This window comes from Centroberyx gerrardi, chromosome 12, assembly GCF_048128805.1.
Source record: "Centroberyx gerrardi isolate f3 chromosome 12, fCenGer3.hap1.cur.20231027, whole genome shotgun sequence".
Lineage (NCBI taxonomy): Eukaryota > Metazoa > Chordata > Actinopteri > Beryciformes > Berycidae > Centroberyx > Centroberyx gerrardi.
In genome coordinates this window covers 27,640,816-27,666,151 of record NC_136008.1, presented here as the reverse complement: position 1 = coordinate 27,666,151, position 25,336 = coordinate 27,640,816, and the positions used below count along the sequence as shown (strand labels likewise).

At 42.0% G+C, this 25,336-nt stretch overlaps 2 protein-coding genes across 2 annotated transcripts in view; both read left to right on the top strand.

The window, feature by feature from the left end:
• Nucleotides 1-25,336, top strand: part of sox4b (SRY-box transcription factor 4b) — a 416,166-nt gene that overhangs the window by 4,196 nt on the left and 386,634 nt on the right. The gene's annotated exons all lie outside the window — the stretch shown is intronic.
• cdkal1 (CDK5 regulatory subunit associated protein 1-like 1) overlaps nt 1,955-25,336 on the top strand; it is a 295,881-nt gene continuing 272,499 nt past the window's right edge. Inside the window, exons 1-3 of the mRNA XM_071913088.2 lie at nt 1,955-2,090; nt 3,902-4,065; nt 5,093-5,205. Coding sequence (XP_071769189.1) covers nt 3,908-4,065; nt 5,093-5,205 — 271 coding nt within the window. The 5' untranslated portion in view covers nt 1,955-2,090; nt 3,902-3,907. The remainder of the gene's footprint in view (nt 2,091-3,901; nt 4,066-5,092; nt 5,206-25,336) is intronic.

Genomic DNA, 25,336 nt, shown 5'->3' with positions numbered 1-25,336 from the left:
ATTAGAATGGCCATGAAAATATAAAAATCGCTCACCGTCAGCACTTTCCAAACAAACTTCCTTCCAGCCTGTAATCTCTTGACGGCGTTGGCATTGGTGTTGTCAATGAGACTACGGACTACGGAAGCGCTAAAAAACAGCTGGAAAAGAGAAAGGGGAGACCATGATGCGGTGGTGTCAAATGTGGGGCCAGGGACCCTGGCTGGCATGAATCTGAGTGGGTCTGGTCTTTTGTCTTTCTCCTCTCTGTTGTGCCACCTTCTTTCTTCCTCCTCTTCCTCTCTCACTCTTGAAGTGGCAGACCCACCTCGACCACGCTTCTTAGGATTTGCTGATTTGTATGACGCTTCCCCTTTTCTTTTGGGTTGTGTTTCTTCAGGTGAGTCTGAATCCGATGAGGAAGACCGTGGCTGAGGAAGGGGATCAGAAGCGTGTTGAGTGGAGCGGCCTTGCTGTGGCTGAGGAGGGGTGGTTGGGGTTGATGGCCGTGGCTGGGGGGGGGGCGTTTTGAAAATGTAACTCCAAACAGACAAGTAACAATATATGGATGTTGGGGTAAACAAGCCCTGTACTGGGGAATTCAACAAACAAATAGATTCATTCACTGGCCTATACTTTTTAAAATGTAACTCCAAACAGACAAGTAACAATATGTTGGGGTAAACAAGCCCTGTACTGGGGAAGTCAACAAACAATCCAGTTTGCACCGGTTTGAGTGTGTGCATTTACTAAATTCATTGCAGGATAATAAGGTAGATAGATCGGTAATTTGACACCAAATCAATAAGTAATCGATAACAAAACAGAGATTACACACCTTTTCGGTGATGGAATTAGATAATCTGAATCACTACTGTTGTCCGGGTCTAGTTCTCGCTGCAGGAGGTCCTTGTCACCCAACGAAGAGTCCACAGGAAAAACACTGGCCCGCTGTTGGTAGCTACCAGATCCAGTACCTCTGGAGTCGTAAACCTTTTTTTTAATTTTCCTGCCTGCCATTATTTCTTTGAAAAAAACAAAAAAAATGGCAATAAAATATGAAATAACAATAGCGAAATGCAAAGAGATCAATGTAGGAGATACCCTGCTGTACGCTCTGCGCTCGGGTGCGTAATGCCGGCTGGGCTGCCAGTCAGTACGCAGGGCGATATCTCGGGAATCCATTGGTCAATTTGGATGATTGACACCTCTATCGAACCGTCAGAGCCAATAGAATCGAGGGCAGTCCCCAAATCCATGTCAACAACACCATTCGCCAACCACATGGAGGCAAATACAAAGATCCAAAGTGTGCGAAGACTACCTACTCCACATTAGAAACCTCCTCCTGGCTATGTAAACACCCAGGGAGGAATCAGGAATCAGTTCAAAATGACAAAGAGACATTGGAGTAGCCATTAGCAGTGGTGTTATGCCCTCGAACACAACTTTTGATCACAAAACTATGGAGCCCCTCTGGGGTCACAAGGTAGAAAAAAAAACTCGATGTGTAAATCCCTGCGAAAGGATTTGTAAACCGTTTCCGTTCGCACACTTTACAAATTCGTTCGCACGGATTTGTGAATCCGAGGGGACGGTTTTTGCGTTCGCACAGGTTACAATTCGTTCGCACGGATTTACACATCGAGTTTTTTTTTCTACCATCTGACCCCAGAGGGGCTCCGTAGAATAGCGTTACATCAAAGGACATACAGTGTCCCCCCCTCTTCCCTCCCCCAAAGGTTTAGGAGTTTATTTTAATTGGTATTTTTGTAGCAATGTAATGACAGTTTGGTATATGAGCTTACTTTCCAATTAGACTACTCGCAATTAATGGTACTATAGAACAGATATACATCGGATGCCAGATCTTACTTCAAAGTTTATTGACTCTGCAGCTTTCTATGTCATCTAGCTGTAGGACAGCTATTGCCAACCAACACGTGTTCAGTTTGTCCCTCTCTCCCTTCCGTCACTCCAAACAAGTATGGCGGTCTGAGAGCCATCACAACTCTGTTTTGGTAGTATAAAACCTGTGTTTACTCTATTTCGGAGACAACCTTACTTCGAAATTCGTCATTAACCGGAATAATAACCAAAGTACTACTCAGGTGAGGATGTAATACAATATTTATCGGGTGTCTGCCTGTCCAAAACAGACAACACGTGGGTAGTAATGAGACTAGCCGCCAAGCTAATAGCTAGCTAGCTCCTGGCTAACCACTAACTAGTTTGTATTGACCAACTTTTATTGCTTTCACCAGTGCGGTACAACCTAACAAAAGCTGATTTTAGGAATCTAGGTCACTATCCTTTTCGAGATTTTCATAAGTGGTTCTGGACTGTAGCAGTTAACGATATCCAACTAGCTACTATCTACGGTTAGGTTACAGCTGGAAGTCAGGTGAAAACACTTATCAGTGAGAAATATGAAAACTACCCATGAACTGTCATATGTTGCTACTAAGCGGTATTATCCATTCATCAGCGGATTAGTACTTTTTTGTTGAACAAATGAGATAGGTACCAAACGCTGGTGTTGACCATAGATATAACGTTACCTGTGATAACGTTACTAGTCAAGAGCCAGTAGTAGCTTACAGGTCATGACAGGAGAAATGTGTGTTTTCTATGTCATTTATGCTTTGTTGGATAAAATACGTGTGTGTGTGTGTGTGTGTGAGAGAGAAAGGAAATGCAAGAGACGTAAATAAAAAGAAAACGGAGAGAGAGATGACATGAAACATAGGTTATAGGATGGACATAACATGGGATTAGCCTCCTTATCTTATCCACTAGCCCCTATTCAAATTCTGACTAAATGAGTACGTTTTATGCTCCAAAATTACATCAATAGGACTTCACAACCCTACTGTACTATGTTTGAGCTTCTTGTGAAGCAAAACAAGCATATATGTTCTGGAGTGACTCATGTAGGCTACAGAGTTTTTAAACTATTGCTGCATGGTGGAAAACACTCCCTCACCCACCACTGGATTTTGGTTGGGTTGGATGCAAGTATGTAGCCTATATGACATTGATGTGTATATGTAGTATCTATATGACATGTACTGTATATGATGCTATGTAAAGCCGTTTGAGACATGTTTGTGTGATAAAGGGCGATATAAATAAACGAGACTAAGACTAGTAATCCTCCTCAAAAAGAGCGTTCATTTCTGTGGCGCTCATCATTCATGCTAGCCTCCAGAAATTCAATGATGATCAAAATTATTGCCCATGATTATTGTGAAAAGGAAGCATTTACCAGTATATTTTTGTCAGTTCACTTTTTATGTAAGTGAAGTGAAAAAAAGTAATTATTGTGCTTTATCTATTCTTAAAAAGAATACTATCTGGATGTCAAAAGTCGATTTTGCTGTCCATTCCGGTGAACTGAGGATTTGACTACTTGTACTCATCCCTAGTGGACACACATGACACACATCACATAGCTGTACACACATCACACAGCTGAACACACATCACACAGCTGTACGCTCTGTGTGTGACTGAGAGGTTGTGATGTGATATTGCGAGGCATGGGTAGCACAAAGTGTGTTCAGTTCACTTCTGCGACATCAGAGCAGTTTCTTTGTAGCTGAAGCATGTAGCAGCATAGCGACAAAGAGGACAAACTAGACTGTTTATCAGAGTATAGCCACACTTTAAATCTTCTTTTCAGTCTTCTTTCTAACGTGTCATGCTCCATCTTATCTGCCAAAATGGCATATTTTGTTGTTTTTAAGCAAAGAGTAGGGAAAACACTGGGAATTGGTGAGGCAAATATGCTTGGATCTGGTTGGTTCTGGAAACATTGGAACTGGTTCAGTCAATATAACCAAGTCTCAGTTCTCAACCCTATGAGAGACAGTCCTGAATAAAGATGCACTGACTAAGGCTATGTATGTCTGTCTCTCAGACCATCATGCCGTCGGCCTGTGACTCTCTGATCGAAGACATTGAGGACATGGTGTCTGCTAGCGACCCCACTCCTCAGGAGAGACAGTCTGCCAGGAAGAGCATCATACCCAGGGCCAGGAAGAGAAAAGAGCAGCTGTGTAATGAGGAGCTCCAAGCTGACAGGTATGTCAAAGACCCATCTTTCTTTATGCCAAATATCTCAATTCTGATATAAACTGTGATGTGTGTGGACAAAGCTGTTTGTTGGTGGGCAGAAAAAAAAGAAATGGTCATGTTTAGGATTTGATCAGATTGGTTGCAACACTACAGTGGAACCGTTGTCAAATTTGACTTTATTTTAATGTGTTTTGTCAAAGAAATGCATTTTTACAATTGTGTAATTTGAAAAGTTGGATACATGAAGTTTTTATTTTTAATTTGGAAAACTGAGACATATATTTGTAGTCCATTTTACCCTGAAGTGTCACACTGCACTTTACACAAACATTGACCAAGAAAGTTGAAGTAGTAACAACCATAAAACCATAAGAGCACACAAAAAAGAAACAAGGCAACAATAAACATGTTGTCACCTACGGATGATGAAGCCCCCATCTGGGCCTATCAGTAACAAATATGTCACCTTGTTTTGAGCTATAATTGTAGTTCCCCCTTGGGCCAATCAGTGTAATTTTAAATACGGGGATGCAGTGGTAAGATCATCCATAATTTCCCCAAGTTTTGTCAAAATCAGTGGTGTGGATGAGCAAACAAATGATGTAGTTCCCTCCCTTGTGCTGATCAGTGTAGTTTTGAAAATGTGGGAACACAGTGGTGAGATGCATCATTACCCCAAGCTTCAGCAAAGTCCAACAAGTAAAAAAACATGTGTGCCCTTAGGCCAGTCACTGTAATTTTGAGCAACGACAGGCATCATTCCCTGAAGTTTCGTCAAAATCCGATCAGTGGCGTCCGAGATATTGTGCATGACAGACGAACGGATGGACTGGGGAGGATCCGTAGTCCCTCTGCTGCTTTCATGGAGGGGGAAAAAAATACTAGCTCAACGCAGAACAAAGTTATCTGTCTATTTATTAATCTTGTTTTCTGGCAGATCTGTGAGAATGAACAGAAAGTTGAGACATTGAGATCGAGATTTCCTGCACAACAAGAGGTAAAAGTGCAAGATGTATTTGTCTGTATTTTCTAGTGTGATCCCCGGCACCCAGAAGATCTGGATGAGAACATGGGGCTGCAGTCACAACAACTCAGATGGAGAGTACATGGCCGGACAACTGGCTGCCAGCGGATACAAGATGACTGGTAAGAGATGGATGGAGGTGTGAGCGAGGCAGGATGGATGGATGGATGGATGGATGACTAGAGGGAGTGATTGATAAGTAGATTTATGGGTAATGACTCAGTTGGAGATTATATGGCTGCACAAATAGTGGCTAGTAGATGCAAGATGACCGGTGGGAGTTGGAGGGAGGGTTGGACAAACAAATAAAACATGACATGGTACCCTCCCCTTTTCATACTGCCGTCCCAGGACCCTGATGGACAGGGGCGCCACACCTCCTCATTTACATGTATCTCCCATTTCAAAAATGTAAAATGGCAAAAGCAATGTGAAAAACATAAATAGTCATTTAACCTTCAGATGTAACATTTTGTTTATTCTTTATTTAAGCCTTTTCTATATGAACAATTTTAATTTTGACTCTTCAGGTCCTCCATACAGTGGTATGAAGTAATATAAACAGGGTTGTAGTGGAGAGTAAACCCACTTAAACTCAGCTCACCCACCTGTTTATTTGTGGATTGGAGTTTACCACCTTTTGATATTAATCTTCATGAGATCAATTCATACTTTACATCATACTAAGTAGTATCAAACTGATAAAAGATGAGATAGCGTCTTTTTCATGAAAAAGTGTAAATTAATGTTTTTCTGAAAGTCTAATTTATTTTTGTTTGTATTAGTAGCTGTTTGCCTTGTGTGATGATCTGATGGCAAATGAGCTACTGGGCTAGATAAGTGTTCGCCAAAGTATTTAAGATGATTTGGATTTTGGAAGAAAAGGATTGAGAAGACAGGTGGTTGTTCAGATAGGGAATCCATTGCCTGTCACCTAGCTGCAGGTAGAATGCATAGGCAGATGGAGCTAAGCTGTTGAATACACAGCTGGCCAACTACCTCCTAGTCAGTATAAATATCCACTTGCAGCTAGTGGGTACTAAAAAAAACAACCTTTATTTAGCTAAGAAATATTTACAGTGATGGCTTGGACACAAGGTGAGAATGGGAGATTGGGAGGGAGGGTAGATAGATAGATGATAGATGGTGGAAGATGGATTCATGATGGAGGGAAGGACGGATGGAAAGATAAATTAATGTAAGTATTTTTGATGGATGGATACATAATTTGACAACACAGAGAGTTTGTAGATGGATAGCTGGCTGCCAGCTGATAGAGGGAAATTCATAACCAGCTAGATGGATGGATGGATGGATGATTAGTGGGATAGGAAATTAAGATTGTCTGATTAAGATAGGAGGATTGATTTTAGAGTGATGGATAGAAGATGAGTGAATGAATGCACGACACTATGTCGTCCACTAATGAACATAGACTTAATTATTTCCATCCTCATTCAGGTCTGTGTTGGATTGAAGTCATTATTATCTGTAAGCACAAGGGGGCAGCCTTGCCCTATAAATAAGCTGTGTGCCACCCTAGCTTAGTGCTCATCTTTCCCAGAACACGTCTGTGGAGTGAACTGGTGATATAGTGGCTGCTGAGGAAGAGGGCACTGTGAGGATGGGTCAGTTTATTAAGGATACGCAACTATCCGTTATGTCATTAGGATTAGGATTAAAGGAAAGATCATTTAGTGAGAAAGGTGTTGGCAAGTGTAGCAACTGATAATGTAACAACTCGTCAAAATAAAACACAAATGTCCCTCTGAATAGGTCAAAAAAAGTGCAATAAAACCTGTTAATGTAATAAATTGCTGGATAATGTAATGTTATTACATTACCTGGCAGTTATTACTTCATAAGGGATGTAACATGTTTTTAACTAATGATGTAACAATACTGTTGACTAATAATGTTCTCACTCGAGCTACTACATTCTCCTTATTCTTACAAGTTATTATATTATTAGTCAATTTCATTATCATTACATCCCTTATGAAGTAATAAGGACTAGTTGATGTAATAATGTGACATTATTATCCAGCAATTTGTTACATGAACAGATTTTAATACTTTTTCAACCCATTTAGAGGGACTTTCCTATTAAATTTTTACAGGTTCTTGCATTATGAGTAGCTATAACATGTCATTGAGATTACAAGTAGTCACTATACCCTTAATGTTTCATTGGAATAGGCCTGCAACAAATTCTGGCACACTCTCAAACCATACAGAAATCTAGTCTGTTGACCTGGGAAACAGGTACTATATAGGTATCTACACTCTGAGTCCCTATGTGTGCTTTTTTAAATTGAATTTTCACATTAAAACGCAGGAGAGCGATAGGTAGGCCCACGTGAAACCAGATACAGTCGTTACATAAAGACAGCTACATCGTATTTGACAAGCTATCAGATTTCAGATTGTTCAAAGAAATGCTTGACTGCATTATTAGAGTGAATGCTATCTCTCATCTCCTGTGGTTTTGCATGTCATTTGCATGCTGTCCAGACGTATTATGAACTAGGTTACCAGAGGTCTTTCATAAGGGTTTAAGTGTGTGTGTGTGTGTGTGTGTGTGTGTGTGTGCATGTGAGAGAGAACGAGAGACAGAGAGAGAATCTACATGATACAGTGTCTATGTGTGTCTAGGACTGACCCAAATTGTTGCCAGTTAAAAATAATCTTTTGTGTATGGTAGTCAAATTGTCTCTCTGTCTCTGTGTGTATCTATTTGTATAGGTGTGTGTGTGTTCCTGCATTCATGTCACAAAAAGCTTCCCCATTTGTTGGCCCGGTTTTTAAAAATTAATTTTGTGTGGCCAGACATCTTTTATGTGTATGAGCCAGGTTTCTTTGTGTGCGTGAGTAGTTGTGTGTGCATGTGTATAGTATGTGTTTATAACTGTGTGTGTGAAAGAGAGTGAGTAAGAGTGGGAGATAATATTAGCCCCTCAGGCGTTGCTCTCATCAAGGGGTCTCCACAGCCATAGAAGGACATTAATCACACACTTCAAACATGCAAATGTACACACACACACACACACACATACACAGAATTTGCTCATGAGCACAGGCCAAGGCTTTTCCCCTCTCGTCTAGTAGTTTGGAGCCATGATCTCTTTATCTTTTCCACCTTTCTTTGTTTTTACTCTGTTTTCTCTGTCCCTTGAGCTCCTCTCAGACATAACCTGTCTGTCTCTCTCTCTCTCTCTCTCTCTCTCTCCCTCTCTCTCAGCTCAGCTCTGAACCAGTTCTTGTGTCTAGTGTGTCACACAGGAGGCTTGATGTTTAGCGGTCTAATTGCCTCACGGTAGATCTATTTTGACTCTGTAATTTAGAGAAATGGTTGTAATTGTCTTCCAGGAAATTAGTCTGGTGAAAACCTGTTGTTTGTAGTCGTTGAGTTGTTTTCTATCCCCTCTCTGCATTCCTTAAGGGGAATATCTATACCCCAGAATTTGATCAGAGGAGATACCCTCTCTGGCTGTTTTAAGGTCTTTAACAGATGTAGCTGCAGGTGAAGACAATGTAATGGTCTGTCAGGAAAGTTGCTGTTTCTGGCTGTTGAATTTTTCCAAGATTTTTTCCAACCTCCCCTCTGATATACATATATATATATGTATATATATATATATATATTTTTAATATTATTTGAGCGCCCTCAGGACAGTTTGGCCTGTATCTGGGAGCATTTGCGAGAGGGCTAGTCATGTTCACTAATCGTGATTGGGCTGTCCTAGACCACTGGTCTCAATGTGAGGTCCAAGGACCACACACTGGTCCTTGAGAGGGCTCCAGGGAGTCCCCAGCAAAATGAAGAGTAGTTTAATTTAACTAGAATTCAATTCACTAGAAATTATCCCAGTTAGGCAATATATAAGAATGACTAGTCTTTCACTCTCCACACCATTATCTCCCCACTTACAATGTAGACAGTTATGCAGTTTAGTGTTTCCCCTAGGATGGAGTTGTAGCAGTGGAGGTGAAGCGCGCGTGCAAATTTTTTTTTTTTTGCACAAAATTTTTTTTGTGTGCTCGCAAAGTGTGCCCTGCCAGGAGGTTTCTAGGGCTGTATTTCAAAATGTAGGGCTCTTCACTTTAAAGTGAACATAATGAGGGCCACGCCCACTGCCGCCATATTGAAGGACATTCCAATCCAAAGTGTGTAAAACTCGCCCCTTCAAAGGGCCCTATGTAACGGTCATTTTCGAAGTGAGCAGGCGATGGTCACTTTGCTCCCACAATTCTTTGCGACGTCAAGAGCCTAATCAAGAAAACAACGACAACAATGGCGGCGACCGGCAGCGAACAGTTCACGTACAAGTGTAATCATTACAATAATTTGTTACCTTATGGGAGTTATGCAGTAGCTTTATAACTTACTGCGAAACTGATAAATGGCCGGGGAAAGCAGTTTATCCCGTTGACAGTGGACAGTCTCACAAGACTGATGAGCGTCTGCCTTGTTGACACATATGCGACGGCCCCGAAAAATGACGTCGAAGGGCATTCCAAACAACCGTTACTTGGAAACCCTACTCCCTGCGGCCCTTCAGAGTTTTCACTACGAAGGGAAGTGACTTCACAGGGTGTAGGGTGTAGGGATTAGCCCTCTGGAATGAAATGTAGCCTATGTGTCTGCCGGCACCAGAAGGGCTCTTGAGGCCTAAGTACATACAGTACATTTGTGCACAGTAATGGCAGGGGAAATGTCTGTCTAGCTTACATATGAGGTGTCTCAAGATTTAGGAAAATACACTTTTATTGAACATAATAAAAGTATAATCTTTAAAACAATTATTGACATTTATTGAACAAAAAATATATTATATCAACAACCACCCATATATAGTAAAATCTCATAACACAAATACTATAACAATCCAAAAATAATATGTAATGTTAATATCTCTGAGGGAATCTGTCAGTTGTCTTTGAGATTGACAGCTTTTGCGCGTCACGGTGGCCCTCGCGCAAAGTAAGGCCCGCCTCCAGGAAGAAGAAAACAATCGGTGCATGTGGAATACCTACTATCTTTGTATAAAGATGGATCTTCCAAATGTTGTTTATTTCACAGATATGTGTTTCCTTGCGTATTCCTATCAAATGATTGCGTTTGCTGTAACGTTACTGTGCGATACTCACGTGAAGTTGCAGGACTGTTTTCCCTTCGGCGAATGATAACCCTGAATCCGTGATCAGCATTGCTTGCTTCATTGTTGACATCTACCCAGTGCTTGTTATAATCGTTGTGCAGCGGCGTAACTGCAGTTCAGTAGTGCATCAACAAAAACTTCCATATGGGGGTTCCTGGGCTACAATCTTATCAAATCAAGGCCTAATCTGTGGTGTAATTTGTGTCTATTTGGGGGTCTTTGACATGAAAACGTTTGAGAACTCTAGGCCAACAGAATAACATACAACTTCTTAAATTGAGTGGCAGTCTCCTTTAGTGCTTAGTTGATGCTGATGCGCCCCAAAAATGAAGTGAACATGTGTTTGCTATTAAATGTTTTCAGCAGATGCTTGAGCGGTAAATACTCACAAGGGTCAGAAGAAAATGTGTCTCAGTTGTACTGGGTCAAATGTTTTAGTGGCTTGCAGGTTTCCTTTGCATATCATTTGCATGACTGTGTGTGTGTGTGTGTGTGTGTGTGTGTGTGTGTGTGTTTGCGTGCAAGTGTATTTACGGGTCATATCTTGATTGCATGTTGGTTCTTGCCTACTTGGTGTGTGCTGATATGCATGTGTGCGCCTGCTTTTGGGCATATGTGAGTATATGTATACATGTGAGTATTTACCTTGTTAACGCCAGGATTAGTTTCTTCTTTGACTGACAGTTCTGATGATCCACTGCAGTCTCACAACCATCTGTGTGTGTGCATGTGCGTGTGTGTGTTTTACACCATGTTTAACTCTACTAGTGAGGTCCAGAAGTCCTTTCAACTATCTTACAATTACAAGAGCATGACTTGTCTTGTGGCATCTGAGTGTGTGTATCCTATAGGTTTCAACATAATAAAGGCACAGTCCTCTGTTATTTACCTCCCAGATTAATATGGTTTTTAAACCACAAAGTAACTCAAAGATTGAGTTACTTACACTGATCCTTCACTGCTGAAGCTAAAGACTACTGAGGTTTCTCTCTCTCTCTCTCTCTCTCTCTCTCTCTCTGTCGCTCTCTGTCTGTCTTGTTGTATTTTCCTTTTTCTCCCTCACTCCTCTCAACAAAGTACTTTAAAGGTCAATGTCTCACTGCTAAAGCTAAAGGATTAGTTTGGTTTCAGTCTCCCTCTGCTTTGCTTTTTATCTCTGTCCGTTTCCCCTTGTTTGCCTCCTCATCTCTCCCTGTCTTCCCCTCTCTATTTCCCCTGCATCTCTCTTTGTTTCGCTATTTTTCACTCTATCCATCTCTCTCTCTCTCTCTCTCTCTCTCTCCCTCTCTGTGTGCTTGTGTGTGTGCGCGCATCTTCACTGACTGTTTTTCACAGTGAGGTCGTTAGAAGGAGAAATTGCCTGTCATGGCCAAAATCAGGGGAGATTACACTCAGAACAGGCTGGGATTGTTTTGAATGGTCCACAATGGAATGGAATGGAATTGTCTAGAGTGGCATGACGTGGTCGGGAGTGTATGGGACAGAATGGAATAGTCTGGAATGGCATGGGCTGGAATGGGCTTCTGAAGGCATTTAGTGTCCAGTCGTTGACCAGACTGAACGTGAGGACTTAAGACTCAAGACTCAGGTCAAGATCAGACGTATTGTCACCAAATTACTTTTTAGATCAGCGTTTGGAGTGAACAGACAGAAATGTGACTTGTTGACTGTTTTCCTGACTGACTGACAGACTGACACATGCTATGCTGAACACAGTATTGTTCCGCATAGCATAGTGTAATGAAAGAGTTTGGACAAAGACTGAAGCTTTCTCTGCCTGACTATGCTCTGAAAACATGACATCACCTTCCCTCTTTCTCACCTACCTCTCCCTCCCTCCCTCTCCTCTTCTCTTTTCTGACTTTCTTTCTCTCTTTCCTGCCCCCCCCCTTCCCTTCCCTTCCCTCATCTTCCTCTCCTCTCTCCCCCCTCCTCCCCCTCTCTAACTCTTTCTTTCTTAAACTATGACATCACCTAGGATGAGATGTAGTAGCGGTTCCCACGTTCGCCTCTAGGTGGCAGTCTTGGCTCGTGGAAAGAGCTCTTTGTTCCCAAAACTGAATCTAGGATGAGGTCATCCTCCTGAAAACATACTGTGTATTCTCATTCATAGTTTCTAAGTTGTAACTTCAGTCTTTGGATATATTACACACACTATTGTGTAAGTATTCAAACAGTGAAGCCTGCTCATTGTCTCTGTTAGTAACTAGAAGTCAGACTGCTGAAGAAATCAATATGATGTGATGCCACATATAGACCAATGACATTGCAACAACCTTATAAGTAAAGCTTGAATAAAAAGTGGCTTCAGTGAAAACTTTTTGTCTGTGGTGTTTAGATGAGAAATTTGGATGATACTGAATGCTAAACAAGTCCTCAGTGTTGAATCCACTGATCTTCTTAAAAAACAGCATAGTGACATGTACATAACTGACTAGAAGCTAACTGATCCTTACTTATACAAGATATCTGACATGAGTTTTTTTTTACATCAAACATTTATACTCACAATATCATTTTCATTTAGTTTTCAGAGTTTCATTGATGCTCGATCTATCATGCAACATCCCATTTGCTGGCTGACAGCCCGCTGTGCTGGTGACCAATCCTCTCAGTTGGGGTGATAAATAAGTGGCCAGTCCATTTATTCAGTCATTTTCTTCTTTTTTTTAATCAGGCTGGAGGAGTGATGGAGGATGATGCATGGTGCGGTCACGTTTAACCTCGACCATGGAGAGGCATTACTTCTAGCACTGGCAAGGACATGGTTGTGATTTTTCAATTTTTTAAGGATTTTTGGGCACAACACTCCCACTTATTCAGAACAGAGAATTCTAATTTTTTCTTTGTCTTGTCCTGATCGCCTCATTGAAACAGCGACTTGTCTAGCCACTACTGCTCCATGCTTTCATTGTTACAGCACTGTTTTTACTGCCCAACCATGTTCAGCCTGGCTCGCCTTGAGTCGCTGTCCCTCTGTGTAACCAAAGATGGCACTGTTTACCCATGATAGCGTATTGGGAGCAACTGAACCGAATTTGGGCAGCAGAGCAACGTGCCAAATAGTGACTTCATAGAAAGGCGCACATACACACACACACACACACACGCACAAACACACACACACACACACACACACACACACACCCTTCATGGAAAGTCACACCAGGATATTTTGATTGTTTTTGGCTGCTCTCTTCCCCTCCCAATCTCCTCTCTGCCAGCCAGCCGCACACACAGCACTTCAGTTATGATTTTACATACCGGTTAGGCAAAATGACTCCCTGGTACACAATGTCAGCCAAATGAGGCGTTCTCAGTTCCTGGTTTGGGTACAGACGGTTGGAGGATATGGTTTTTCAGAGAGAGGGTGCGGGTTGTTTTGATAGAACGATATGAAGACTTAATGGATCAGCAGGTAGTACAGGTGCTGCCGTGGATAGTAAAAGCCGGAGGTGTCAAACACAGTGTGATTTTTACTGTGCATTTAGATAAAGAAGCACTTTGAATCGACTTTTGATATGAGGTGTGTGGTTGCCTATCGATAGATTATGGATTAGCAGGTATTACAGCTGTTGCTTTGGAGCTGAAAATGTACTGCCGTGTGAAGCGGAGCCAGACACAGTGTGCTTTCATTACCAAATGCATTGTGGTTTTATTCAAATAGAAGCACTTTTAATTTTTTATGCACATTTTACATGGCACTTGAGTAAAACAAAGGAGATTATAAATTTATTGGAAGCGATTTGAATAAAGTGAATATGCGACAATTTTACTTATGCACTTCCTTACATTCTCAAGTGGAATAAATTAGCCAGAATATTTCTTCATTGCTCACATTTGGAAATTCAGGTTGGTGTAATGTCGAACGGTTCTGATTCAGCTCATACCGCATTGGTGTTACAAGCCACACTGCTGCTCTGAGTGAGAGTGTATTACATCACTGTGGAGTACTCTCACTACGCGTGTGTGTGTGTGTGTGTGTGTACGTACCTCGCATACACGCCGTCTCATTCATAAAACGGGAGTGTGTGGGGATCTTGTGATTGGCTGCCTGTCTGCTACGCAACATTACACGCCGTGATGCTATAGCCAATGAAAACTTACAGTGCTCTCTCTCTGACTCCACCTCACACACACACACACACAGAGCGCGCACACATACACATTTGCCCCTCTCGCACAAATCACAGATGTGGTGGGAATTGATACAGTACAGCGTACGAGTGTGTGAATGTATGAGAGAGACAGTTCAGTTTTCGGCAGCCGTCATTCTGCCAGATTTGACGTTTCGCTCGGTGTGTGTGAGAGAGTCTGTGTGCGCTGTCTCTCCACTGTCTCGCAAAAGTAAGTGCGCGTGTGTGTGTGACAGTCCCACTTTGCTGTTTGCGGGGAACGATCGAGAGAGGAATGGAAGAAAGGGGTATATAAGGGAGTGGAGGAAAAGCAAGCAAGCGAGCGCCTAGAAAGATGTAAGGAAAGAGGAGTTGATGGGGGAGGGAGGAAGACTGCGGGATGAAGGGTACGGCAGGCAGATGCACTCGAAGCCAAAATCAGCCAAAGCGACGGACGGCGAGAGGGAGGCGTGGAGGGAGAGCGACGCGATGCCAGGGAAAAGGGAACGAGACGCTTTTGGCAGAACGAGACGGACCGAGCCAAAATCTCTCCAGAAAGGGAGAGCAGAGGGACGGATAGAGGGAGAGTGAATGGAGTGGAGAAAGACACAGAAAGGGAAAAGGGGGAGCGGGGAGTGGTTTAGGGAGCGAGAGAGATATGGAGTCGAGAGAGAGAGGAGTGGAGAGATATGTTGAAAGAGAGAACCAGTGCAAAAGGAGGTATGGTAGGAATGGGTACAAATGACAGACTGGTTGATAAATCACTAGGTGGCATATTTGTCAGGAATGGAAATATAGGACGTGTAACCAAATTTAAACCACGTATGGAAAAGAAATCAAAATTTCCAGAAACAAACACTACATTTTCATGGCTCATCAGTATATATATATACATTTGAAATGAATGTATTATTAAATGCAATTACCTTCAAAGTCAGAGAAGCAGGTATTTGATAGGTATGTTACCTGTCCAAATCCCTGAACTGGCTTTGGAATCTGGGTAAGTGAATGAGTTGCTATGAATATGAATCATATGAATATGATCTTGGTCAACTTGCCTGGATACATGAGGGTTAAAAATGTACTGAAGTAACTGTTGGAAAAAAATAGGCATTGTCTCTTGTGTGGGGGTTTTGGCACAAATTAAGAACTGCTAAATTACATCTGCTTTTGCCACCTTTGTACTTTCAGAGTAGTTGATTAGTTGGTTTCATAACTTAAGAAATTGTCATTGGAATTTATAAAAATTCTCATCCCTAGTAAAAAGATGAACATGAATCCAAAATAGTGGAAACAGGGCTGGACCTGATATCGGTGTCTATGACTAATTTGTGTGTCTGTGTGTGTATGGCCTTAATAAAGCAAAACTATTAAAGTGATAATGGGATAGGCCTCTCTTGTCTGCTCTGTAAAACGCACACGTGCTCACACACACACACACACACACACACACACACACAAAGAGCTTCTCAGGCTTTGAATTCATCAAAGTACTACAAATAGACCCATGAGTCCAGGCAGTCAAGTGTAACCGTTTAGAGGCCGAGAGATTATAGACCAAGATCGCTTTGAGTGTGTGTGTGTGTGTGTGTGTGCGTGCGTGTTTGTGTGTGTGTGTGTGCATGTTTTAGTGATCCGACAAGGTGACCCACGTGTAGGCAGCACCCAGTAACCATTTAGAGGCCATGGGATTAGGGACCCCAGCCACACCAGGGATTGAGCATTCCTGCCTCCCAATTCCCTGGAGGGAAGTACGGATGGAAGGGAAGAAAGAAAAAGGGATGGACTGAGGGAAGGAGGGATCACTGCTCAATCTCATCCGTTTATTACTCTGAGGAAAGGAATTGTGCCTGCATCGCAAACTTGATGCCCGATGAGAACGACCATTGCAACAACCAGTTGCCATGGCAGTTGAGGACCACAAATCTGAGCTTTTTTTGATGTTGTCCTTGATGTTTTTAACATTTTGTGCTGCTCTTTAAAATTGTAACAACTAAGTTACTCAGTAAGTAAATTCTAAGTAAATAAGTAAGTAATTAAGTAGATTATAAGTGTTAATTACATCACACCTTGTGTCCATTGTGCAGGTATATAATGTTAGATGCATGTTGCCCCAAACTATACTCACTGATGTTTTGACAGACAATTGGGGAAGAGAGGGAAAAGGGAAGGAAGGACGGGTGGATGGATGGATGGATGCATGGATCAATCCTTTATTTCTTCCTAACATTTCTCCAAGGATGGAAAGATCTCCCTCATTACCAGCAGCACTTCCCGTCTGTGAAGTTAAGGGGCAAGGAAGGAAAGACAGACGGAAGGAGGGACGACTCCTCATTCCTGTGAGCAAGAAAAAAAACAACAACATATGTATTACCCCAAAGGATGGAGAGATCTCTCCCTTATTTCTCAAGCCAGAGGGAAGCAGGAAAGGAAAGAGGAGGAAGACTGGAAGCAAGAATCACCGTTCCTCTCTTCCCTCTTCCCATTCAGTTGTTCACTTTCATTCCTCTGATGAAGAAAGCCAAAGATGAACGCATGGGAGAGATGGAAGGAAGGAGGTTCCCTTTGCTTCTTCCCTCCAGAGGAAGGCAACCTATCCCCTATCCCCCGCAGAAGCCAGACAGCCAGTCAACCCCCTGTTATCCCAGGAATACCGCCTGCATTCCATAGGGATTGACAATACCCCGAAGGGATATTATGGGAATATCATGGAGGGGATGTGAGTAATGGGATAAGGCAGGAGCCGAGGGAAAGGGATAGGGGCAGGAGGGAACGGAGGCGGGGATGGGACGAGGGAATAAGGATGAGGAGTGCGGGGCGGGGTGGGGCGGGGGGGCGGTTGTCTGGATAGGGGATGAGGAGTGAAGCCAGGTTTTTGCTCACATCTCAAGTGTTCAGCCTTAAATCAAAAGGTGCGATATGATGGTTTCTGGCAATAAAAGAAAGCTAATGACCAGTTCAAATCTCCGGACCACCTGGGTAGGCGGGATTGAAGGAGAGTCGCTCTCTCTTCCTCCCTTCAAAAAGTAGCGTCAGGTGCCATTTAGCAAGGCATTTAACCCCCCATCTAAGCTGCTCAGTGGGCGACAGGACAGGCGGATGTGTGGATGTGTAGGGCAGCTCCCAGTTGTGAATGCCTGGATGTGTGTAAACCTCCTTCCACTGCACTGACCTCCCCCCAGCCACACCTATAAATATGAATATGAATGCATGCTTTGGCAGCTGTAGTGGTTAAATAACAGTTAAGAAAAGTTTTTTTTATTAACTCAAATGTGTCATACTAACTTAGAGCCATGGATAATAGGGATTTACAAAAGTCTGTTGTGAGAGTAGATCATTCTTATTCTCTACTGAGTGTCTGTTTTAATATCTGGTGTATTAGAAGCAATTTAGTTAATTCACATTAATAATTGCCTGTAAACAATGTGGCTATCGGCTCAATATTCTACGCAGACATCACACTCACTGAAAAATCATTCTTTTATAGTGTGTAATTTGACACAGATCATTTTAAATATTAACTTTTGTGGAAAAGGATGTGGTCTTTTGACACCATGCCAGTTCAAACTGACAGATTTAAAAGTCGCTTATTAGACTGTAATGATTCTTCAAATGTTGGGCTTCTTTTTCCTCTCCGTAAAGGACAATAAGAGGCTTAAAGTGATACTTAGACACTTTGAATGTTTTTTGGCCAGGCATTTGTCAAATTATCGGGGTAAAGACTCTGCACTGGTACCTCAGATTACTGAGAAATGACTTAACATTTTTATTATTTCCTATTCCCCCAGCTGCAAAGTCGTTCTTCAATTTACAGCTAATATCACCCACTTATTTCAGTGAGCAATGCAGTGACAAACAGAGCTAACAACGTGTTAATTAGGGTAATGAAGAGGTTTTACTCCCAGAACTTGACAAGTGACTGGTTAGGAAAATAAAACTGTCCTAAATTCAAAGTATTTTCAAAATGTGATGTCTTCATTTGTTCAGTGGGGTCAGAGTCTCGTGTAGCTTTTCCATCATTGAGGACACTCCTTGACATTAAGACTAAAAGGACCAAAACAAGATCTTTATTCCTTCACATTTCACGGCCCTTTGTCACATTCTCTGTGTTCCTGAATAATTAGCTTGTCTGTTTCTCTTCAAGCCAACAGAGTCTTCTTTCTCACTTCTAATTTGCCCCCTTCTCTTTTTTTTGTTTTCTTTGTCATCTTGACTCAACAAGGCAAACAAATGTAATTTCTCTTATGAAGAGGAAAGAAAAGCTTGAAAGACATTAGTAATTAACATGGCGTGCCAGGCTATTGGTGTGGGAGGAGAAAGCGTGTGGGTGACATATGGATAAAAAGGAAAGAAAATCAAGTTGGGCATTCAAGGACATTCAGTAAATGACTTTCCAAGGCCTCCTTTGAGTTTTTCTCTCTCCCCCTCTCTTCTCATTGGCCCTCTTTTGTGTTGTTTTGGAAGATAACCCTCGTTTTCTGTCTGAGTGTCCAATGTTCAGCCATCATCGCCATTACTTGCTGACCACCCGCTGAAATGGAAAGCAGGGGTGACCTGTCTCGGTGTGCCGGGGATGCTGGGATGAGGCCACCTGCTGAAATGAAAGCTCTGGCTACCTGTGTGAGTGAAGAGAGAGAAAGAGAGTGTGTGTGTGTGTGTGTGTGTGTGTGTGTAAACTTGAATTACCTTTCTTGTGAGGACCTAAGGATTAAGGGAATTGTTGGGAAGGTTAGGGAATCCAGAGCTCCTCACAAGTATTGTAATATAAGACTGTGTGTGTGTATGCATTTCTGTCCTTTGTAATGAATTAATTCTACATGTGTCTCTGTCTGATCTCTCCTTCATACATATAAATGAATTTGCCACTTGCTACATTTCCATGTGAGGGCACAGATATTAGATAAAGTGGATTTAAAAGCCACGGATGATTTGAAGCAATGACTTTAATTTGAATCATCATTGGACAAAGTAACCTTGATCGCCCAGCAGAAAGATGACTTGACTGGAAGCATCTGAAGGACCTTCCTTGACCAGGGAAAAATGGTGAATGATTTTATATATGTGTGTGTGTGTGTGTGTGGCCAGCCATGGGTTATAGGCCTAATAGCCTGTCTGCTGTCCACTCTGCAAGGCAGGGTGCAGACAAGTAATCATTGAGCTTTAATTTATTGGAAAGTGTGCGTGTGTGCACACACTTTTGACCGCCTTAGAAGCCCATTCACTCACCCACTTCTAATTCACTCATACTGTCTGACTCTTTCTTGCTTTCTTGCTTTCTTGCTTTCTTGCTTTCTTTCTTTCTGTCTGTCTGTCTCTCTCTGTCTTCTCTCTCCCTGTGGTTACATTAGCAGTGTAGATCTATACAGGGGAAAGTTAACAGCGTAAATACAGGTAATGTTTAGCGAGGAAAGGGATCGATAGCCATGTATTGATTTAGCATTAAGTGTGGCCACAAGTCATTTCCTGCATGTGTGTGTGTTGGAAGATGAATGCTTGTGGAAGCGTTTGGTCACTACCATGTATGTCGCTGTGTGTGTTTGTTGCAGTATTTGGCCAGTGCTGAGAAAGTACCACATGTGAATACTGATACTGCCTTAATATTTTGTGTTTATACTTCATGTTCTTGCTCATAGAGTAATAATAGAGTACAGCAGCCAATGGGGATCATGGCAAACCAATGAAGAAAACCAAATGTAAAACCATTTATTTTTTGCTGTTGGTATTGGTAATTTATTCTGTGTTTCTCTATTTCTGTCTCTCATTCGCATTCTATACTCAGAGGCTGGATCAAACGCTTGCGCACACACACACACACACACATACAGAAGTGTGTGAAGTTTATTGATAATCCGAGGCTTTCCACATGGCAGACAGATGGTTCTTCTAATCTTCCAGACAGACACTGCCTTTTGATATCTGATCTGATCTGATGATTACTCTGTGTGTATGTGTGCGTGTGTGTATGTGTCTCTGCGTGTGTGTGTATTTTCACAACGCTCATAGTTTCCAAGGATGCACTCACCAAATCCGTCCTCAAAAGGCCCCTGCTGACTCCCCAGTGCGTGTGTATGTATGTGTGTCTTTTGTTGTGTTTAACTTTTTCATGATTGCGGCTTCGATGTTCCAGTCCGTGTAAGTAGGTGCTATTTCTTTCTCTCTCTCCGACTTTGTAGTCTTGTCATCATGAGACTGTGGTTCGGAGTTGATCAATGGCTGACCGGGGCTGTTATGACAAGCCTACATTTCTAAACTTCCTCCTATCATTTCTGCCTGTCTCTTTGTCATGAATCGGTCATGCTTTCGTGTCCTGTGTTTATAAAGGCAGTGGCACACACCATTTTTGTTTCTTTTCTTAAACTGTATACATTGGAAAGTGAAAGGAAAGATGAGAAGGGTTGGCTTTCAAAAAAGGTCAGACGGTCAACAAGTCACATACATATGATTACTGAGCAATGAGGCCACCCAAACCCACAACATACCAATTTGACTTAATTTGGATAGTCAGTTTTCTGCCTGCTTGCTTGTCTTTCATCTGTTTTTTTCTGGTGTTGTGGGCATCAACTGTGTCTTAAAGAGCCTCCAAAAGTTGCCTGGGCCTCATGGCTGTCAGGGCAATGACACATTGTCGAGGAAACAAGTGGACAGTATTGCCTGTTTCTCTGCTTTATTAGAGCCTACACTGCCTGTCTGTCTGTGTTCTTGTCTCAGCCTATAGTAATACTGTAGCAGCATGATTGTCTCAGCTTGATTTAGCTTGGCTGTCCTGATATCTGAGACCTGATATTAAAGAGACTCTCAGTTGTTTGTATGAGCTGGATTAGCATATAAAAAGACAGTGACAGGACATCAGATAATTCTGATGCCATCTGTTTTCAATGGTGCCTGTGTGTGTGTGTGTGTGTGTGTGTGTGTGTGTGTGTGAGAGAGAGAGAGAGAGTGTGCGTGTTTTTGCACCCCCCCCCCCTGCTTTTTATCATTGTCCTGGCGACTTCTTTTTAGACCCATAACTCCCATTCATTTCTAATGCAGATTTTCCTGCCTTTTTCCTTAATATTTCCTGTTTTTTTTTGTTGTTTTGTCCCAGGGAAAAGCAGACTCATTATTAGCACAGCCTTTGAACAAAGACATCAATTATTTACAGTGGAAAACACTTTAAATTGTTCCGTTTTGTTATGATTTATTAATTAGGTGGCAAATTCTCTGGGATTTGGCTTCGTGTCCGCCCCACCTAGCTAATGTATTCATGCACGGACGCATGGAGGCACACATGCACGCACACAGACAAACACACACAAACACACACAAACAAATGCCGTAGGCGGCTTTGTGTTATTAAAAGCGCTTCCAACAGTTCCATGGGATTATCTGTTGAGATCCCTGTTGTAATTTCTCATAAATCAGATTTTAATAAATACTGTAATTTTCTTTTTGAAAGAAAAAAGCTGCCTTGGAAAACAGAGAGATTGAGAATATGCATTTTTAATGAGGTTTAACAGTTCAGAACTAGTGTGGAAGACTGAGGGCTTTCTGGGCCTCGTTTATCTGCTGTCTACAACTGTTAAACATAGGCTGGCTGCCAAAGTTGTTTCTGCTCAGAGGGTTTGGAAAAAAGATATAAAATATACGTTACTGGATTCACAAGGATATGCAAAATATTTCTTGTTCATTTATTCTTTGGGGTGTATATAGAGGAGAATGACAGGAAAAATGAGAGTGAGAGACTGGATAAACTGGTGGGTCTGCCACTGTTGCCCAAATTTGATTTTGTATGAACTCCACCTATCGGTATTCTTAAACATATATAATTCTAATTCACAGTAAGAACCAAACAGCTACATCCACCTGGTCTCAGTGAGGTGATGTACTGACAAATGAGTCTTCAGCTTTTTTCTGTGGGGTGAGACAGTCTCTGGTCATACAGTTTTACAGTTTACATGCGTGTGTTTACATGTGTTTCTGTACAGCACTTCCCCAGTGACTCTTTAAGATGTGGGATTGTGTTGCTTGATTCCTCCATTATTGCATTTACAGTCACAGCAATATTGTCAGGGCATTGTGGCTCTGACTGTTGCACTCTTTACTATTGGTAAAGAATATATTACTATAAGCCCCTGCACATTGTCCCTTTTTTATTTGACGTTTACATTTTATGTACTTAGGTGATGCTCTCATTCAGAGCCACTTAAACTGAGTGCAGCACTAGAATAAGCTTCAACATCACAAGCAACCAATAGTAAAGAGTGCAACAGTCAGAGCCACAATGCACTGACAATATTCCTGTGACCACAGAACATATCAGGAAGAAGTGCTTGGAAAATAAATAAACATTTGCACTAAGGAGAGGTAGAAGGGATTTAATTTAATGAAAGGATATTATTTATTTATTAACTTTAGACAACATAAGTCACAAAAATAATGAGGGATCATGTGTTGTACCAGATATACCTAATAGCTAGTTTCCATCTTTCATCCCGGAACAGATGAGGAGATGTGGGAGAGGTGACATACTTCTTGAAGACAGTTTTCAGTTTCAAACATAAGATTAGTAGGAACTATAATTACACAAGCAGTTCATGATGCAAAGCTTGATTCGAAGCTGAAATATGAAGTGACAGCCTTATGAGCCGGACTAGGATTCACAACATCACCAGCACCCTGTCCCTACATATATCCTTACATCCCTACATCCCTATATCCCTGCTAATATCCTCCCTTCCCAGGTGTTGCATTCAGGTTTCTCCTAATCGCAACAACAGATTATCTGGGTTAGTGTAAACAGGATGTGAGATGTTTACACTAACCCAGCTCCAAAACAGACCGGCATGCTTGATTGGTGTGCATGTAAATGCACTCACTGGCTGTGGACTACACTAGCGATTTGTACTAGCATGACTCCCCGTGTGTGTGTGTGTGTGTGTGTGTAATCTTTGGCTTTACATGCTTTGATCAGAACAGCCTCTCTAATCACCAGTCTACCTGTCAACATCCACATTCCTCTCACCACTCAATGCTAAGCACACCAGAACCAAGCGTGTGTGTGAGTGTGTGTGTGTGTGTGTGTGTGTGCTGGAGGGTAGAGGCTGCGATTAAGAGCTTGACAGTGCTCATTTTGAATATGGTGTCGTTGTAGGAAGAGAGATCAGGTGATGTGTTTAGGACAACATTGGGTTTCAATTAAGAGCATTACAGTGATTATTTCTAATATGGTGGCACGGCAGGTGGAGAAATAGGATAGTGTGTGTGTGTGTGTTTGTGTTAGTGATGCGTGTAATATGAGGAGACATTGCCAACTGAACGAGGTGGTCCACTAAGCCTATCATGTGTTGTGTGTGTGTGCGTGTGTTGAATCTTAGCACAACAGCACAGTGTGTTTGCGTCAGATTAATTTACTACATCTAGCTTTTTCCCTCTTTTTTTTATATATACTAAATCAGCAAACTCTGTGTATATATGTATATGTGTGTGTGTGTTTACTATATCTAGCTTTTTCCCTCCTCATTTTTTATACATGCCATTTCTATCAGGCTTATTCTCCATTTTCTTTTAAGTACCTTCAAAGACTCTCTGCTTTTAGCGCATCTCTCTCTCTCTCTCTCTCTCTCTCTCTATCTCTCTCTCTTTCTGTCTGTGTGTCTCAGTCTCTGCTGTCTCTGTCCATCTCTTTATCTCTTTGTCTCTCTGTCTCTCATGTTGAGTCCTTGCAATTCAGTCTTTCCAACTTTGCTGATGTTTGTGTCTCTCTGTCTGTTTCTAACTCTTTACCTCCTCCCTTCTTTCTCTCTTGACTCATGTCAATCCTTCCTCTTCTCTGTCTCTTTCTGTCTATCTGACCTGCTTGCCCCCCCATTGTCTCTCTTACTCTTTGTCTGTCTTTCTCTCTCTGTCTCGCTCTCCACACTGATCCTCTAATCAGCTGCCAGCAGTCGCTGAGCTTTACCTTTGAAATCGCATGCCTGCCATTCCCATTCTCCTCCTCTTCCTCTGTCCCACTCTCTCCTCCTCCTCTCCCCTCTTCCCTACCTTCCTCTCTCCTCTATACCTCTTTTCTCCTCTCTAGCTTTCATTTCTTCCCCTCTCTTCCACTTCTGCTGTATTTCATAGTGTGGAGAAATACAGAGTATGAGAGACAGGAGATGACATCATGAGCTGGCTTCGAACACACAACATCAAAAGCACATATTATGCGCCTCAGCCCGCTAAGCCACCAGGAAACACCCAATGTTCTCACTATCGGAAAAATAAAAGCCCTCTACGTCTGGGCTATTTGCATGCCATTTGCATACTAGCCCCAACTGGCTGTTTTTGGAATGCCAAGAGGCTAAATTCTGTATTTATTACCCGGGCCCATAACTAGTTTTCACTTTTCTGTGGCATTTGCATCTAATTTGCATGTTCCTCAGCTCGGATCTGGGAATAGGGGGCCAGATGACCTAAATTGTTTCAATTCCACCCAGAACTAAGAAAGCAGCGGAAGGTCTAATTATTACTATTAATCGAATTAGGACGCTTTAAATGTGGAGCGTAAATATACGACGGGGTTATTAGCTGCAATAGCAAGCTGAGGCAAGCTGTTCTTAATGGAAACTGCTTTAGTATGGGGATAATAAAATAATGTTGTGTGTGTGTGTGTGTGTTGAGCAATTGGCTAGATTTCCCCCAGCACCATCACCTCCTTCCCCAGTAGAATTGATCAAAAGACTCCTTTTCTCTTTCAACAAAAAATGTTTTTTTTTTGTAGGTTCTCTATTTTAAAGGAAACAACGTTGTGCAGTATCACCTCAAAGACATCCATTTTACACTTTACAGATCTAATTAATCACAGCAGGTAACCTGTGATGCATCTGGCACAGTGCGTAGAGTTGAATAGGCTAATCATGGATACACACACTACGTGGATCTCATTCAAACCCCCGAACATACACACAGGATAACACCCTGAGCAGCAGTTGGCCTTCTATAGCCTGTTCAATATGTAC